Raw genomic sequence first — 16,803 nt, 5'->3', positions numbered from 1 at the left:
ACTAAGGCAACAACAAACAGGTAGCAGGTAACCCCCCCCCTCTACAGTTAACGTTCGCCACCCCGTCATTTCAGTGATTGAAAAAATAAAATGTAGCCCGTCATCATTTCTATTTGAGTACCCCTGGTCTAAGACATATTCTCTGAGTAGGTGACAAAACACTTTGGCAAGTCACTCTGAATAAGATAAGTCTGCTTACACGGTTCCCTTACCCTAACCCTAACCCTAACTCTAACTCTGTTGTGCACAGACAGCCCACAACAAAATTCATTTTAGAGAATCTTTATTTAAAATAATTTATTTAAAATAATTAAGAACAAACTAGAAATTATTTCCTAATTTACTTATTGGTAAATATAATGTATGCCAATATTGTATTACGGTAATATTGTATTACAGCCACTAGATGGGAGTAGAGGTATAATGTTAGTTGGATTCATAATTAATCCTTCCATAAATTTTTTTTAACGCCTTCAGAATTGTTTCCTTTTTAAATCCTGTTTATTTCTTTAATTTAAGCTAAGGCACTAGTTTCAAAACTATGACTTAAGATTTAAAATGTTTATGTAGTATTAGTTTGGTACTCCACAATTTATTACTTTCTTTAAAAATAATTATGATTTATGCAGATTGTGTCCCTACACTTTTTATGGTAAAAGATGGTTACTTCAGATAACAGCAATGTCAGTTAATACATAATGATATAAAATAACAATAAAATAATGCAATTAAGAATTGTTACGGTCTCTAAATAACCACGGTCCGAATGAATGAGAGCGCGACACATTGAACTTTTTTTGGTTAAATTTATAATTTATTGTTAAACATCGAATTGAATAAATGTATTGTTTGTTCATTCTGTGTGAAATATAAAATAGGAAAATAAATTAAATAAAAAAGAAAGTCGTCAATAAAATGTTTGGTCCGTTGACATTGATACTGCGGGCGTTAGGGCCGCGCGGACCTCTGCAGTAGCGCCGCAGCCTGCAGACTCAACCCAGCGGATCTGGAAAATACAGTGAACAGATCATTTGTGAGGGACCGAGAACGGGAGCCAGCGTCTTCAACAGGTATTAGAGGAGTTTGAGGAAGGGAGATTCGAGCAAAGCAGCAACGACAAAATGAAAGGTGATGGTATTGAAGGTTGCGAGCGGTTCGTGAGCGCCGGTAGAGGTCGAGGAGTCCGGGCCACGACTCGGTTCTCCGTCGGGGACCTGGTCCTCTCCTGCCCCGCGTACTGCTGCGTCCTCGCCGCCAGTGAGAGGGGCAGCCACTGTGAATTCTGCTTCATGAGGTGAAATGTTTGTCGTGCACGCATGGCCTACCTAATACTTTACACGGACGCCGAATTGAGAATACATATTTCATTATTTTCTCAACAGAAGAGAAGCATTGTCCAAGTGCGGGAAGTGTAAGCAGGCGTACTACTGCGACGTGGAGTGTCAGGTAAGGGTGAAGAACTGGGTGGCGTTTCTTCCTGTGTGGTTAAATTGGGTCCAGTGGGTGGAGGATGCATTCAGATACTTCAGTTGAGCTGGAAATGAATGATGCAGAAATTATCACAATAAATAAAATACAATTAAGTAAATACATTTTCTGACGAAATTGCATGGAAGGCATCGTCTGCAGTAATTATGGTATTGAATAAGAGCCTCATGATTATAGTATTCTCCATTGAACCATCTACCATATAGTTGCATCACCTCTGCAAAGTATTTATACTCTGACCATCAACCACACACCAGCTGTCTACATGTATGGCCTTATCATTGCTCATCTTCACTGGAATAGTCTCAGTGTTTTGTTCTACTGTACAGCCCTGTATTGGTATAATGACAATAAAGTTGAATTGAATTTCCTGAAGACAGCGACAGGAAAGTCATCTGTCTCCAGCATGACAGTATGAAGTTCGTGCATTAGTCTAAGTACATTAGGTGTCCATTAGAGGACAACACCCAGGACAGAGGACCACCCACCACTGGACATACAGGCCCAGTCATTAATTCACGTTCGGACAATTGTCTATGGAGCGTCTGGCCCTCTAGGGAGAGTCTGATGGCCAAGAACCACCTTCTATTGCAGAAAAAAGACATTCAACTGATACAAAATCCTGGTAGCTGTTCATATAGATGACCATGATAAATATATAAGCTATTTCACTTACATACTGTCATACTGTTAGCACAATTATCATGATTTTGAAGTGCATTTTTTTGGGAGGGTAAAAGATGTTCTGTTGTAGATTTGCATATAGTTTTTACATCATGCTTAAAGGTATGACCTGTCTTACAGTGCCTTGCAAATGTATTCTTACTTTTAGGAAAAATAGGAAGTGAAGTGAAAGGAAATTGATACATAGTGTTCAAAATTGTTAATAAATAACAATCTGAAGTGTGGCCTGTGTTTATATTCAGCCCCTGTACTCTTGAGACCCCCAAGAAAATCCAGTGTGACAAACTGGTTTTAGAAGTAATCTAACCAAAACCTGGCAACAGCCTGGCAATTTTTATACTTTTATGTCTGCCTGCTCTACTCACTCACTGTGTGTGTGTGTGTGTGTGTGTGTGTGTGTGTGTGTGTGTGTGTGTGTGTGTGTGTGTGTGTGTGAGAACGAGAGAGAGAGCGCGAGAGAGAAAATCTGAAGATTGGTGGGAAACTGCAGTGTACTTTAGTAATATATGTACAGATATTAAAATTGTAGTGAAGTACAGAGGAGTTTTCAGAGAAACAGGATCTTTCTCACAGGTCCTTCACCTGTTCTTGCATGTGCTGTGCACTACAGTGGGGAAAATAAGTATTTAGTCAGTCACTAATTGTGCAAGTTCTCCCGCTTAAAAAGATGAGAGAGGCCGGTAATTGACATCATAGGTAGACCTCAACTATGAGAGACAAAATGTGAAAAAAAATTGAGAAAATCATTTTGTCTTTTAAAGAATTTATTTGCAAATAATGGTGGAAAATAAGTATTTGGTCAATAACAAAAGTTCATCTCAATACTTTGTTGTATATCCTCTGTTGGCAATGACAGAGGTCAAATGTTTTCTGTAAGTCTTCACAAGGTTGGCACACACTGTTGCTGGTATGTTGGCCCATTCCTCCATGCAGATCTCCTCACGTTTCATCTTCATTGCCCTTGCTGATGGAAGGAGGTTTGCACCCAAAATCTCACAATACATGGCCCCATTCATTCTTTCATGTACACGGACCAGTCGTCTTGGTCCCTTTGCAGAGAAACAGCCCCAAAGCATGATAATAATAATACATTTTATTTAACGGCGCCTTTCTGGCACTCAAGGTCACCTTACATGAAGCAAAAAACAGAAATAATAGAGTAAAAGCGGCAGATAATAAAATAAAATAAAATATAACAATAAAAATGAATAAATGAATGAACAGACCATAGAGATCAGCAGTTATAAGCAGATTTAAAAAGATGAGTTTTGAGACCTGACTTAAAATGTATGATTGATTGAGAGTTTCTCAAGTCTGGGGGAAGAGCATTCCACAATCTAGGGGCGGAGCTACTGAACGCCCGACCGCCCATGGTGCTGAGGTGTGTAATGGGGACAGACAGGCGTGTAGAAGCAGATGATCTCAGTGATCGTGGGTGAGAGGTGATGTTAATAAGGTCTAATATATATGGAGGTGCGAGATTATGAATTGCTTTGAAAGTGAGGAGAAGGATTTTGTATTGTATGCGTTGTGTAACTGGGAGCCAGTGTAGCTGGTGCAGAACAGGAGTGATGTGATGGAAGGATGGTGTTCTTGAAATAATACGCGCAGCATGATGTTGCCACCCCCATGCTGGACAGTTGGTATGGTGTTCTTTGGATGCAACTCAGCATTCACTGTCCTCCAAACACGACGAGTTGTGTTTTTACCAAATAGTTCTACTTTGGTTTCATCTGACCATATGACATTCTCCCAATACTCTTCTGGAACATCCAAATGCTCTCTAGCAAACTTCAGACGTGCCTGGCTTAAGCAGGGGGACACATCTGGCACTGCAAGATCTGAGTCCCTGGCGTCGTAGTGTGTTGCTGATGGTAGCCTTTGTAACGTTGGTCCCAGCTTTCTGCAGGTCATTCACTAGATCCCCCCTTGTGGTTCTGGGATTTTTCCTCACCGTTCTTGTGATCATTTTGACCCCATGGGCTGAGATCTTGCGTGGAGCCCCAGATCGAGGGAGATTAGTAGTGGTCATGTAGGTCTTCCATTTTCTGATTATTGCTCCCACAGTAGATTTCACACCAAGCTGCTTGCCTATTGCAGATTCAGTCTTCCCAGCCTACAATTCGGTTTCTGGTGTCCTCCGACAGCTCTTTCGTCTTCACCATAGTGGAGTTTGGAGTGTGACAGTTTGAGGTTGTGGGCAGGTGTCTTTTATACTGTTAATGACTTCAAACTGGTGCCATTAATACAGGTAATGAGTGGGGGAAAGAGGAGCCTCTTAAAAAAGAAGTTACAGGTCTGTGACAGCCAGAAATCTTGCTTGTTTGTAGGTGACCAAATACTTATTTTCCACCATTATTTGCAAATAAATTATTTAAAAGTCAGACAAAATGATTTTCTCAATTTTTTTTCACATTTTGTCTCTCATAGTTGAGGTCTACCTATGATGTCAATTACAGGCCTCTCTCATCTTTTTAAGTGGGAGAACTTGCACAATTGGTGACTGACTAAATACTTATTTTCCCCACTGTATATGTGTATGTGACATGTTTGTGTGTGTGTGAGACAAGGCAAAATATACATTTTAAATTGTCATAAAAATGTTGTACGTTGCCTGTTCATAGAAAGGAGATTGGCCAATGCACAAGCTGGAGTGTTCTGCAATGTGTTCATATGGAGAGAACTGGTGTCCCTCAGAAACAGTCCGGCTGGTTGCTAGAATCATCCTTAAGCAGGTAAGCTGAACATTCGGCATTTTAGATCATATAATTTAAGGTTTGAGCTGACCCATCCATTTGAAGTGCTTTTAAGTGTTTAACACAAAATGGTAAAAAAAACACATCATACATGTCTGTCATCGTTCCACTTGATAAAAGGCTGTGATTATGTACTATACCACTTACTACTGTACTTGTTTATTGTTATACTGATAGTACTCCCATGATGTCAAAAAACAAGAAATGTGAGTTGTATAGTAATGAAGTAGAACTACTTCGCTACTGTAATTAAGTACTAAAATGCTGTATATGTACTTTACTGGAGTATTTTTTTTTTCTCCTATTTCCACTTTTACTTCACTACATATTTTCCATCAGTTTAATACTTTTACTCCGATAAATTTTTAACGTGCTGTATAGTTACTCGTTACAAATATAAACATGTTAGCTTGTGCGGTCACTAGGTCAAGTGAGGCTGTCTTATGAGAAAACTGTGCATGCTCCAGTCGCGTCTCGTTTAATCTGCTGCTGCCTTCACTCAACACTTGAGCTTCGTAATCTAGGTTCACTTGACCCGTCATGACTGCCGCAAGGGTTAGGGTAAAAAATGACACAATCGCGGTGGCTCCGCTCATGCGCGTTGGCCACGGGCGGTGACGTCACAAGGTCGTGCACCTCTCGATTTTTGTTCGTGCGAAATTACAAGGTGGAATTAATGCACTTGTACGGCACTTTCAAGGTCCATTTCACCTTCAGCTTAATTTACATATTTATACAAATACACATATACTCGAAATTATTCCAAAGAATTCGCTTTTTATCTCTTTTTTATCTATTAAAAGAGATGGTACCGTGTTTGGCAACAGCAGAAGAACAGCATAATAAGCTTGTTGGTGTTTTAATGTACATATATTGGCACCTTCTACACCTTCAACATCGAGTGATCGTGGCGGTGAGGGTGAGGAAGGAGACCACCCTGGCCCTACCTAGAGACAGTGTTTGCGTTTGCTGGAGTGAAAGTAAATTCCTATAGGATGAAGTGCCATCTCTGCCTCCCTAAAGAGGGTGAAATATTGGCCTTCAAAAATTCACCTTCGAACTTGAAGAAACACATCAATGCATAGATGACACACCAGCTTTAGCTGTCAGTAAGCGCTAGTTAGGTTAGATATCTTAGCTAACTAACCTAATTATGTTCATGACGCGCTGCAGTATTCGCTTAACATTAGCTGGCAATCATAGAGGCGATGTCACGCTGAGTTGTGTTTTTAGCATCAGTAATCCGTATTTCTTTTCGTGCTGACTAATCATGTGTCCATTTTTATAGTGTAGTGTTTTTATAGGGTAAGGGCATTTATTGAGGGTAAACGCAGGGCAGTAGGCTCACCCTTAGAATCCGACGGACGGATTTTATGTCCAAAATACACCTCATTTTCTCAGCTAAATTAAGGCAAACTTGTACTTCTGCATCAAACCTACGATGTAGCAGGGACATAGGTTCTGTTTTTTTAAGTTTTTTTAAGTTGCTACTTGTTTGTACATACAGAACACTTGTATTTGTGGTCTTTGACATCTTTGATTTGTACGTGATATATAAAAACAATTGATAATCAAACTTTGACGGCTTTCTTTAATGAACTCAAAACACAATACTTGTACTTTTTACTTTCAGTACTTGAGTAATAAATTTTAGAATAAACTACTTGCAATACTTAAGTACAAAAAATGCTGAAAACATGCTGAGTACTTCTACTTCAGTAAAGTTTTTAAAGAACACTTCAACTTCTACTCAAGTCAATTTTTTGATAGAGTACTTGTACTTTTACTCAAGTATGGGTCTCTAATACTTTATACAACACTGCACATTTCAACATAATGTGGGTGTTAAATCAGAACAACCTCACAAAGTTGTTAATATGTAGCAGTGGAGGTGGGGTGTCAGTAGTTAGTATTACAGGCCTTTGCTTTGAATGACTTCAGCACATCTGTGGCCACAGGACCTCACTAGTCTCACTCTGCTCTGGTGTGATTCTGGTCCACTCTTCGTCTCACTCTGCTGTGGTTTGAGTAGAGCTGGGCGATTAATCGATATTATCTATTAATTCGAATTTACAGTTAAGGACGATGTGTTTTTAAGAAAATCGATTTTCTGAGATTTAATTTTCACCACCGACGCTGCACTGTGGGCTCCCATAGTTCAGTGAGTTTAGCACCTCCCACCCATCTACCCTCAACACACACACACACAAACATGACTGCGGAACTTGTGTCCAAGAAAAGAGCAACTAGCTCCGTGATCTGGAGTTGGTTCGGTTTTGTTGCGTCAGACGTAGACCAAACAAGTCCTCGCTGTAAGGTGTTTGAAACCGATAGAGGGAGAGAGCGAAGAGTGCTATTGTTCAGTTGCGCTGTCAATAAAGTTTCCCTCCGCTGGATATTTTGGTGACCATAGCGAGTGACCATAGCGCGCGGCTCTGCACACCTCAAGCACCTCGCGAGTGTGTAAAATGGAGACAAATTAAGTATTATATCACGATCCATTCTTAGTGTTGACTTGTAACTCCTGCGGTAGCCCAATTCAAAAGTAGCCCAAAAAACCGCACCCCGCGACCCCAGAATTTTTACCCGTGGCTGGATTTTCAAACAAGCCCAATTTGGCGTGAAAACGCGAACCTGGCAACTATGGTAGTATAAAGTATAAACTGTGGTAGTATAAAGAAACACCCCTCAAAAACAGTGGAAGGAACATTTACCTGACGAATTTTAATGTTACATTGTGTTTCAGGTTTGAAAAGTGCTGGAATTTAGGCTAAAGTGAGGGGAGCCCTGTTCTTAATCAGAATGTAGACAGCGTGACTGTCAGTACGCAACATGCAAGAATTGTTAAATTGTATTTGTTTTCCATTTTATTAAAGGGCACCAAATTATTTATATCTATTTATTTTTTGAGGGTGTGTTTTATTTATTTATTTTAAGTTTGAGGTTGCATTGTGTCAATGCTTAAACTACCAAGAGCTCGGGTGCAGCGCGAGGGAGCTCCTCCACTGTGTCCATTCCTTCCTCGGACCCCTGGCTCCACTCCATGGACTGCTCCGGGCTGCCACCCCGGAAGCAGTCCATCATACTCTCGCCAGAGCGATCGGAGGGTGGACTCCTCCTCGTCTTCCCAGCTGCTCCTTCTATGGAGAGTGGACTCTCCTCCTCCTCCGTATAGAAGCCTTCAGACGGAGGATAATCCCCCTCGTCATACTCCTCCCCGCCTTTCTCCATGGTGGTAGAGGGACCCACGGGCGGAGGGAGGTAGTCCTCTTCTTCGGACTCCTCCTCCTCCTCTTCCCCGTAGTCCATGACAGGGGGTAGCCCTCTCCGTCTCCACCGTAGTCCACGGTGGATGTGTCGTTCAGCGACGGGGGGTAGTCCTCCTCCTCTCCACCGTAGTCCACCGTGGATACATCGTCTGGTGACGGGGGGTAGCCCTCTCCGTCTCCACTGTAGTCCACAGTGGACGTGTCGTTCAGCGAGGGGGGGTAGTCTTCTTCCTCCTCCTGCTCCTCCTCAGAGTCCTCCTCTCCGAACTCGCTCTCGGGGGTGGACTTGGTAGCTCCTATGACGCACGAGCCCACCCTCAGAGGCGAGAGAGTGCGGGCTGGAGGAGCGTGTCTCTCCCTCCAGATCCTCACCGCGCCCTGCCGGAAGATCTCTGCCAGCTCGGGGTCCCTGTTCTCCAGCCCTCGGGCGGTGGCCAGCTGGTGAGCACACACCGGGTCCTCCTCGAGCTGAGCCAGAGTGGGCGAGACTTCGCGGCGTGGAGGAGAAGAGGAAGAGCGGTGATGCCGCTTACTGGGCTTCTTGCCCTTCTTCGGCTTCCCCTTGTAGCCTGGCATTTTTGTGTCTCTTGTCGGCTCGTCGTTCTGTGACGTTCGTGGGTCGGCGAAGGACGAGACACAGAATCCTTGTTTTTCGACTGACGTCACTTTTAATTTTCACATGAATTGCGCAATAGCGCATGAGTAACACTTAGGCAGACACACACTACATGTAGACTTAGACAACGACGAGCACAGGACACTGCGCGAGTGCACATTAAATAGACAAACCACATTAGCCCCACGTGATTACGAGACGATTCACAGGTGAGACACATTATTCACACAACATAGCCATCACCACGGAGTTCCACTGACGCAGACAAAGCACGTGGACTACGTATACACACGCCCAAAGGGGAGGGGCCAGGGACCTCAACGTGACAGTTGTTAGAATTTTAATATTTATTGTATGTTTTAATTTTGTTTTAATTTTTGTAAGGTGACCTTAAGTGCCATGAAAGGCGCCAAACAAATAAAATTTGTTATTATTATTATTATTATTATTATTATTATTAGAGTATATTTGTTTATTTACATGCTTTTTCATTTTATTTAAAATTTGTCAATTTATCTTGAACATTTTTTCTTTTCTCAGAAATTCCAGACAGAGCAAACCCAGTCAGAGAGACTGTTAGCCCTGAAAGAATTTGAAGCACGTGAGTATTATTTTTGTTCTCATTATGAATGAATGAATGAATGAATGAATGTTCAACTTGTATAGCGCCTTTCTAGATACTCAAGGTTGCATTAATTCTTCATTTCTGTCTGTCCCTAGATATAATAAGCTCAGGCTCTATTGCTTTTGTTTGTTTTTTTTTTTATTTGGAAAATAAAAAAAAATGGAAAATGTATGTACTAATTGATGTACACTTTCTAATTTCACATATATTTGGAGATTTAGAGACAATATGTTTAGGGTTGTTTTAGACCCCACACTAATTCACAATCAATTCATATGAAGCTATTCAGTAAAATGAAGGTCTGTTTGGGGAATTTACTTGAGTGACACACTAATTACAAAACAAATGTCATCAAAATATCATTTGAGTTGATGGAATTCAAATCCAGTGCTCAAGCCTAAATGAGGAATGGTCCAAATGTAAACATATATACAGTGAGGAATGGTCCAAATGTAAACATATACAGTTGTGATCAAATTTATTCAACCCCCACTGAAATAAAGTGTTTTGGCCAGTTTGACATTGATTTTGATCATTTCAGTCATCTTATTTACAATTATATCAAAGAGGCACTTATAAATTAGACAAACATAACATAATATTTATGATGGAATAACCACAAATGTCTTTACTGTGCTCACATCATTATCAGTTTTATTCAACCCCCTAGTGACATTATTTTTTAGTACTTAGTACAACATCCTTTTCCAGTTATGACAGCTTTCAAGCGTGAAACAGAGCTTGACACAAGTGTCTTGCAGCGACCTATGGGTATCTTAGCCCATTCTTCATGGGCAAAAGCCTCCAGTTCAGTCACATTCTTAGGCTTGCGCACTGCAACTGCCTTCTTTAGGTCCCACCAGAGGTTCTCAATTGGATTTAAGTCTGGTGATTGCGATGGCCACTCTAGAATGTTCCAGCCTTTCATGTTCAACCATGCTCTAGTGGACTTGGATGTGTGCTTCGGATCATTGTCCTGTTGGAAGGTCCAACGTCTCCCAAGCCGCAGGTTTGTGACTGACTCCATCACATTTTCCTCCAAGATCTCCTGGTACTGAAGGGAATTCATGGTACCCTGCACACGTTGAAGCTTTCCTGTACCATTAGAAGCAAAACAGCCCCAAAGCATAATTGACCCCCCGCCATGCTTCACAGTAGGCAAGGTGTTCTTTTGTTCATAAGCCTGGTTCTTCCTTCTCCAAACATAGCGCTGGTCCATTGTCCCAAACAGTTCTAATTTAGTTTCATCTGACCACAGTACACTGTTCCAAAACCTTTGTGGCTTGTCCACATGACTTTTGGCATACTGCAGTCGACTTTTCTTGTTCTTTGGAGTCAGCAAGGGGGTCCGTCTGGGCGTTCTGGCATGGAGGTCTTCGTTATGCAGTGCGCGCCTTATTGTCTGAGCTGAAACTTCAGTGCCCACATCTGACAGGTCTTTTTTCAGTTCCTTAGCAGTCACGCGGGGATTTTTCTCCACATTACGCTTCAGGTAGCGCACAGCAGTCGCGGTCAGGATCTTCTTTCTGCCACGACCAGGTAACGTTTCCACTGTGCCCTTTAACTTGAACTTGCGAATGATACTTCCGATAGTGTCTCTTGGAATATTTAACAACTTCGCAATCTTTTTATATCCATTGCCATTCTTGTGAAGAGCAATAACCTCTTCTCTTGTCTTCTGGGACCATTCTCTTGCCTTCACCATGCTTGGAAACACACCAGTAGATGTCTAGAAGGAGCTGAGTATCACAGTCCTTTTAAATCTGCCTAATTGGTGCTTATCATGCTTGATTGCTGCTCGTTGACATCCACAGATGCTTTCAATACCTGATGGAAAACACTGGAATGAACCTCTGTTCTTAGGAGTGGTAGTCGTAAAGGGGTTGAATAATTGTCAATGAAGAAATCACAAAAAGGCCATTTAATACTTTATGACAAAAAAAATTGATGCTATCTTAGTTGCATTTAGTTCTTTAACAAGTCCTTGTAAGATTTCATTATGAACACAATTACAAATGTGCACTGAATTCCATAAAACCCTTCGCAGCATTGGGGGTTGAATAAATTTGATCACAACTGTATACAGTGAGGAATGGTCCAAATGTAAACATATACACAGTGAGGAACGGTCCAAATGTAAACATATATATAGTGAGGAATGGTCCAAATGTAAATATATTAGGGGTGGGACGCAATAAAAAAATTAATCGAATTAATTAGAAGCTCTTGTAATTAATTAATCGAAATTTATCGCATTTTAATCGCATTTCAATCAATCAATCAAATTTTATTTATGTAGCGCTTTTTACAACAGTTGTTGTCACAAAGCAGCTTTACAAGTGCCGAGTCCTAGCCCCCAGTGAGCAAGCCAAAGGCGACAGTGGCAAGGAAAAACTCCCCTAGTTTTTTTGCATGAGGAAGAAACCTTGAGAGGAACCAAGACTCAGGGGGGGAACCCATCCTCCTCTGGCCGACACCGGTCACCATAACAACAACAACAATATAGACAGAATGTGGACAGAATGTAAAAGATGCAATAATGTCCATTTAGACAGAATATAAAAGATGTAATAATGTCCATCATGGTGTAGGCATCCGATTAGGCAGGAGGTGGCCGGCCCAGGATGGATCGCTTGTCTCTCCTCATCTCATTATTCCTCAAGCAGGCGGGCAGCCATGTGGAGAAATGAAACAGGGAAAATTAGCTCTGTATGAGGACATATACAGGACAGGTAAAATTATAAACATTTCTGGAGTGTGGCAGCAACTCCGACACTAAGTTAAATTATTACAGCCTAGCTAAAAAAGGCAGAACCAGAAGGTAACATAGGCTTGGGGGCATTCTGAGACAATGGCATACATCCACTGCACTGTCAACAAACTTGAGTGACCACGAGCAGTGACAGGATGACAGCACCAGCCCCCCAGTCTACCATAAAACCCTTCATCTATGAACCCCTGGATCTGTACCTTTATCTAAGGGGGATATTAATTATCAAACGCTAGACTAAATAAGTGGGTTTTCAACCTAGATTTAAAGATTGTGATTGTGTCAAAGTCCCGGACACATTTAGGAAGATTATTCCAAAGCTGGGGGGCCTTATAAGAAAAGGCTCTTCCCCCTGCTGTTACCTTGTTAATTTGTGGAACTAATAACAGACCAGCACCCTGTGATCTTAGTTGACGTGGGGGTTCATAGTAGGAAATAAGTTCCTGGAGGTATTCAGGAGCAAGCCCATGTAGCCCGTTTATATGCTAATAATAGAATTTTAAAATCAATACGAAATTTAACTGGGAGCCAATGCAGGGCTGATAGGACTGGTCTAATATGCTGAAATTTTCTAGTTCTGGTCAGAACTCTAGCTGCGGCATTTTGAACTATTTGAAGTTTATTTAGATTCCTATTTGAACATCCTGACAGTAGTGAATTGCAGTAGTCTAGTCTAGAGCTAACAAAGGCGTGCACCAATTTTTCTGCATCATCCTGTGATAATGCATCTCTTAATTTGGCAATGTTGCGGAGATGTAGAAAAGCTATCCTAGTAGTATTATCTATATATTTATCAAATGATAGGTCGGAGTCGAGTATGACGCCTAGGTTTTTGGCTACTGTACCAGGTGTAATGGGATAGTCTGCAAGATTAAGCATTAAATTTGGAATTTTTTGTCTTGCGGCCTTAGGGCCCACAAGGAGAACTTCTGTTTTGTCCTCATTTAATTGTAGGAAGTTTAGAGACATCCAGCATTTAATATCTCTTACACAGGCCTCAATTTTTCCTAAACTGAGTTTTTCATCGGATTTGGCTGATATGTAAAGTTGAGTGTCATCCGCATAGCAGTGAAAATTGACACCATGTTTGTTTATAACTGTGCCCAATGGTAGCATATATAATGTAAATAATAGTGGTCCTAAGATGGAGCCCCATATTTAACCATTGTACGTTTGGATGAAATATTATTGAGCTCTACAAACTGATAGCGATTTGTTAAGTAAGACTGAAACCATGAAAGGGCTGTGCCTGAGACTCCAACCCAGCGTTCTAACCTTTCTAGCAAGATCCTACTATCAATTGTGTCGAAAGCTGCACTAAGATCAAGAAGCACTAGCAGTGATACATAGCCTTGATCTGATGCAAGGAGGAGATCATTTGTTACTTTAACTAATGCTGTTTCAGTACTGTGATGGGGCCTAAAACCAGATTGGAACTTTTCAAATATGTTATTCCTATGCAGATATAGGCATAATTGCTGGGCAACAGCTTTTTCTATGATCTTAGATATAAATGATGTGTTTGAAATGGGTCTATAATTAGATAGCACAGTCGGATCAAGATTTGGTTTCTTGATCAGAGGTTTGATAATTGCTAATTTACATGATTTGGGCATGTGACCTATTGTAATGGATGAGTTAACTATAGTTAGAAGAGGTTCAGTTACAGCTGGTAATACCTCTTTTAATAACTTTGAGGGAACTGAGTCTAGTGTGCAGGTAGTACAATTTAAGGAAGAAATTATTTTCTCTAATTCTGATTTTGGGAGTGGATGAAAAGCATCAAGTTTTTCTCCCGGTATGTAATTTAAATCAATATCAACCAAACCAGATGACATACCAGTTGTATTGCTAATAAAGGGTTTTATATCTTGTCTAATATTCTCTATTTTATTATCAAAGAAATCTATAAATACATTACTAGTGAGGTTTACTGGAATCTGAGGTTCTGTGCCTGCTTGATTTTTTGTAAGTTTAGAAATAGTATTAAAAAGAAATCTAGGATTGTTTTTATTTTTCTCTATCAGTGAGGCTAAGTATGCTGAGCGTGCTTTAGTGAGTGCCCGTTTGTAGTCAATAATGCTATCCTTCCAGGCACAGTGGAATACTTCCAATTTAGTAGATTGCCATTTCCGCTCTAATTTACGTGCTATTTGTTTTAAGTTTCTAGTTTGGTCAGTGTACCACGGGGCGAGATTTTTGGATCTAGCTTTTTTATATTTTAGTGGAGCTACTATATCTAGAGCTGATCTGCAGGTATTCTCTAAATAGTCGTTAGACTATCTAACTCTCCTGGATCGGATGGCGAGTGGGCTAAAGCAGTTGAGTCAGGGAGGGTTTCAATAAACTGTGTTGCTGTTGATGAATTTATCGAGCGCTTTATACACTGCCGAGGAGACGGGCGGGTATTTATGTTAAGGTGAAAATCGAATTTTACTAAATAATGAACTATTAGATCTAGGGCAGGGGTACTCAACTGGCGGTCCGGATCCGGACCCGAACGCAGTCCTGTCCGGACCCAATCCCAATTCCTGATTAACTGGATACGGACCAAAACAAAACCGTAGCATTCATTTCAGGGCTATTGAAAAAACACTCCGTCACGAGTGTTACGTTTGCCACTCCCCCGCTCAACAACCCGCTCAACAACTTACGTTCGCCACCCCCCCCCCTGCCTGGGTTGACGCTTCGCGAGCGGCGCGAGGGTCCGCGCGCTGTCGGTTCGCGAGGTCGTGCACCTCTCGAATTTTGTAACTTCGCGCCGCGCTTCAGCGCAATGAACAAAGTCACGTTTTCAGGGTTCATACACCTTTATAAGGTGGAATTAAAGCACTTGTACGTCACTTTCAAGGTCCATTTCAATATTTCCCAGCATGTTAAACGTAATTAAGTTAAATATTTATACGTATACTCGAAATAATTCGCTTTTTATCACATTATTTAATGGTTGTTTATTTAAAAAACGCCCAATCTTCACGTCTTCACGTTCTCTCATGTTTCGTCCTGGAATTACAAGAGGCCTGTATTTGTTAACCTAATACAAGAGAACTATTCAGTCAGACAACTTACCCCGCTCAACAACTTACGTTCGGCACCCCCGCCGCACCGGACCTCAGGTCACAGGTATATGCCAAAATTGGACCGCGGACAAATTTAGTTGAGTACGCCTGATCTAGGGTATGATTTCGTATGATGTGTAGGTCCTACTACGTTTTGTTTAATGCCAACAGAGTTCAATATAGAAGTAAAAGCCCTTGTCAGTGGATCCTCCGCATTATCAAAGTGTATGTTAAAGTCTCCTACCATTATTATTTTGTCACTACATACTGCTAAATTTGCTGCAAAATCGGTGAAATCGTTTAAGAAATCTGAGTAAGGCCCTGGTGGTCTGTATACATTAGTTAGGGAGAATGTACTTTTATTTTCAGATGGACTAATTACATTAATAGACTGCATCTCAAATGAATTTGAGATATCTAAGTATTTCTGATGAATTTCTATACAATCACGATAGATTATACATATTCCACCTCCTCTGCCTGACAGTCTAGGTCTATGTATATAACTATATCCCACAGGAGTGACTTCATTTAGAGTTAAATAATCACCAGATTGAACCCACGTTTCAGTTAGACATAGAATATCAATTTTCTGGTCTGTTATAAGTTCATTTACAAAAACTGCTTTTGAGTTGAGCAATCGAATATTGATTAATCCAATTTTCAGATCGGTCATATAGGTTGTAATAATTTGATGTGAAGTCTGAATATTAGTTAAAAACTTAGGGCAGACTAATTTCTTATGATTTAATTTAACCCGGGGCACAGACACAGTCTCAATCCTAAGGGAACTTGGTGACGCCTCTAAGCAGCTCGCAGACAGGTTTAACCCGTTAGTCTGCGGCCTGGTCGCGACCCTGTACAGTCAGCAGCTCCTAGTGCTACTCTGCCGACTAGCTAACAGGCTATGGGCTATGCTGCAAGATAACAAGGCGGCGCCATCCCGGGTGGGGTGGACACCATCCCTGCCTAAAAGACCAGGCTTGCCCTCGAACTCTTCCCAATTATTAATAAAGCCTGCTGTACTGCTCATCACCGCGCCGCATTGGGATGGGGCCAGAGCAGATTACGGCATCGGACATCGTCTGGGCTAATTTAACCACCTCTTTAACATTAGCCTTAGTCACCTCTGACTGCTGCAGACGTATATCGTTGGCCCCTACATGAATCACTATCCTAGAAAACCTCCTATGAGCTAACAATCTAAGGTTGCCACTAATGTCCGGCGCTCTGGCTCCCGGTAAACAGCTAACTGTAACCGCTGGTGCCCCTACAGCTACAGCTACTTTCACGTGTCGGACTATAGAGTCTCCTATGACCAGAGTCTCCTCAGATGGTGTAGCACTGAGCGGGGCAAACCTGTTTGACACGTGAACCGGGGAGTGGTGCTCTGGTGGGCTAGCGCTGGCGTTAGCGGTAGCTGCAGCCCTCGCTCTCCGACTATGCCGCCGAGACGTCACCCATTCGCCCCGCTGTGAGGGCTCTATCGCCGGAGGCGCTAGTTCTCCCTGGCGCGTCCACACCTACTACAGACCC

General features: G+C 41.6%; 1 protein-coding gene across 2 annotated transcripts in view; it reads left to right on the top strand.

Annotated features, from left to right (window-relative positions):
- Window positions 1-971: 971 nt before the first annotated feature.
- smyd2a (SET and MYND domain containing 2a) overlaps window positions 972-16,803 on the top strand; it is a 40,895-nt gene continuing 25,063 nt past the window's right edge. The window contains exons 1-4 of one of the 2 annotated variants that reach the window (XR_013124563.1): window positions 972-1,294; window positions 1,383-1,446; window positions 4,797-4,907; window positions 9,354-9,414. Coding sequence is in view for 1 of the 2 variants with exons in the window: in XM_076987835.1 (XP_076843950.1) it covers window positions 1,122-1,294; window positions 1,383-1,446; window positions 4,797-4,907; window positions 9,354-9,414 (409 nt within the window). In the remaining variant the exon portion in view is untranslated. The remainder of the gene's footprint in view (window positions 1,295-1,382; window positions 1,447-4,796; window positions 4,908-9,353; window positions 9,415-16,803) is intronic. The other variant, XM_076987835.1, reaches the window with a different exon arrangement.

This window comes from Brachyhypopomus gauderio, unplaced genomic scaffold (genome assembly GCF_052324685.1).
Source record: "Brachyhypopomus gauderio isolate BG-103 unplaced genomic scaffold, BGAUD_0.2 sc56, whole genome shotgun sequence".
NCBI lineage: Eukaryota > Metazoa > Chordata > Actinopteri > Gymnotiformes > Hypopomidae > Brachyhypopomus > Brachyhypopomus gauderio.
This window is presented reverse-complemented; position numbering and strand designations above follow the sequence as displayed.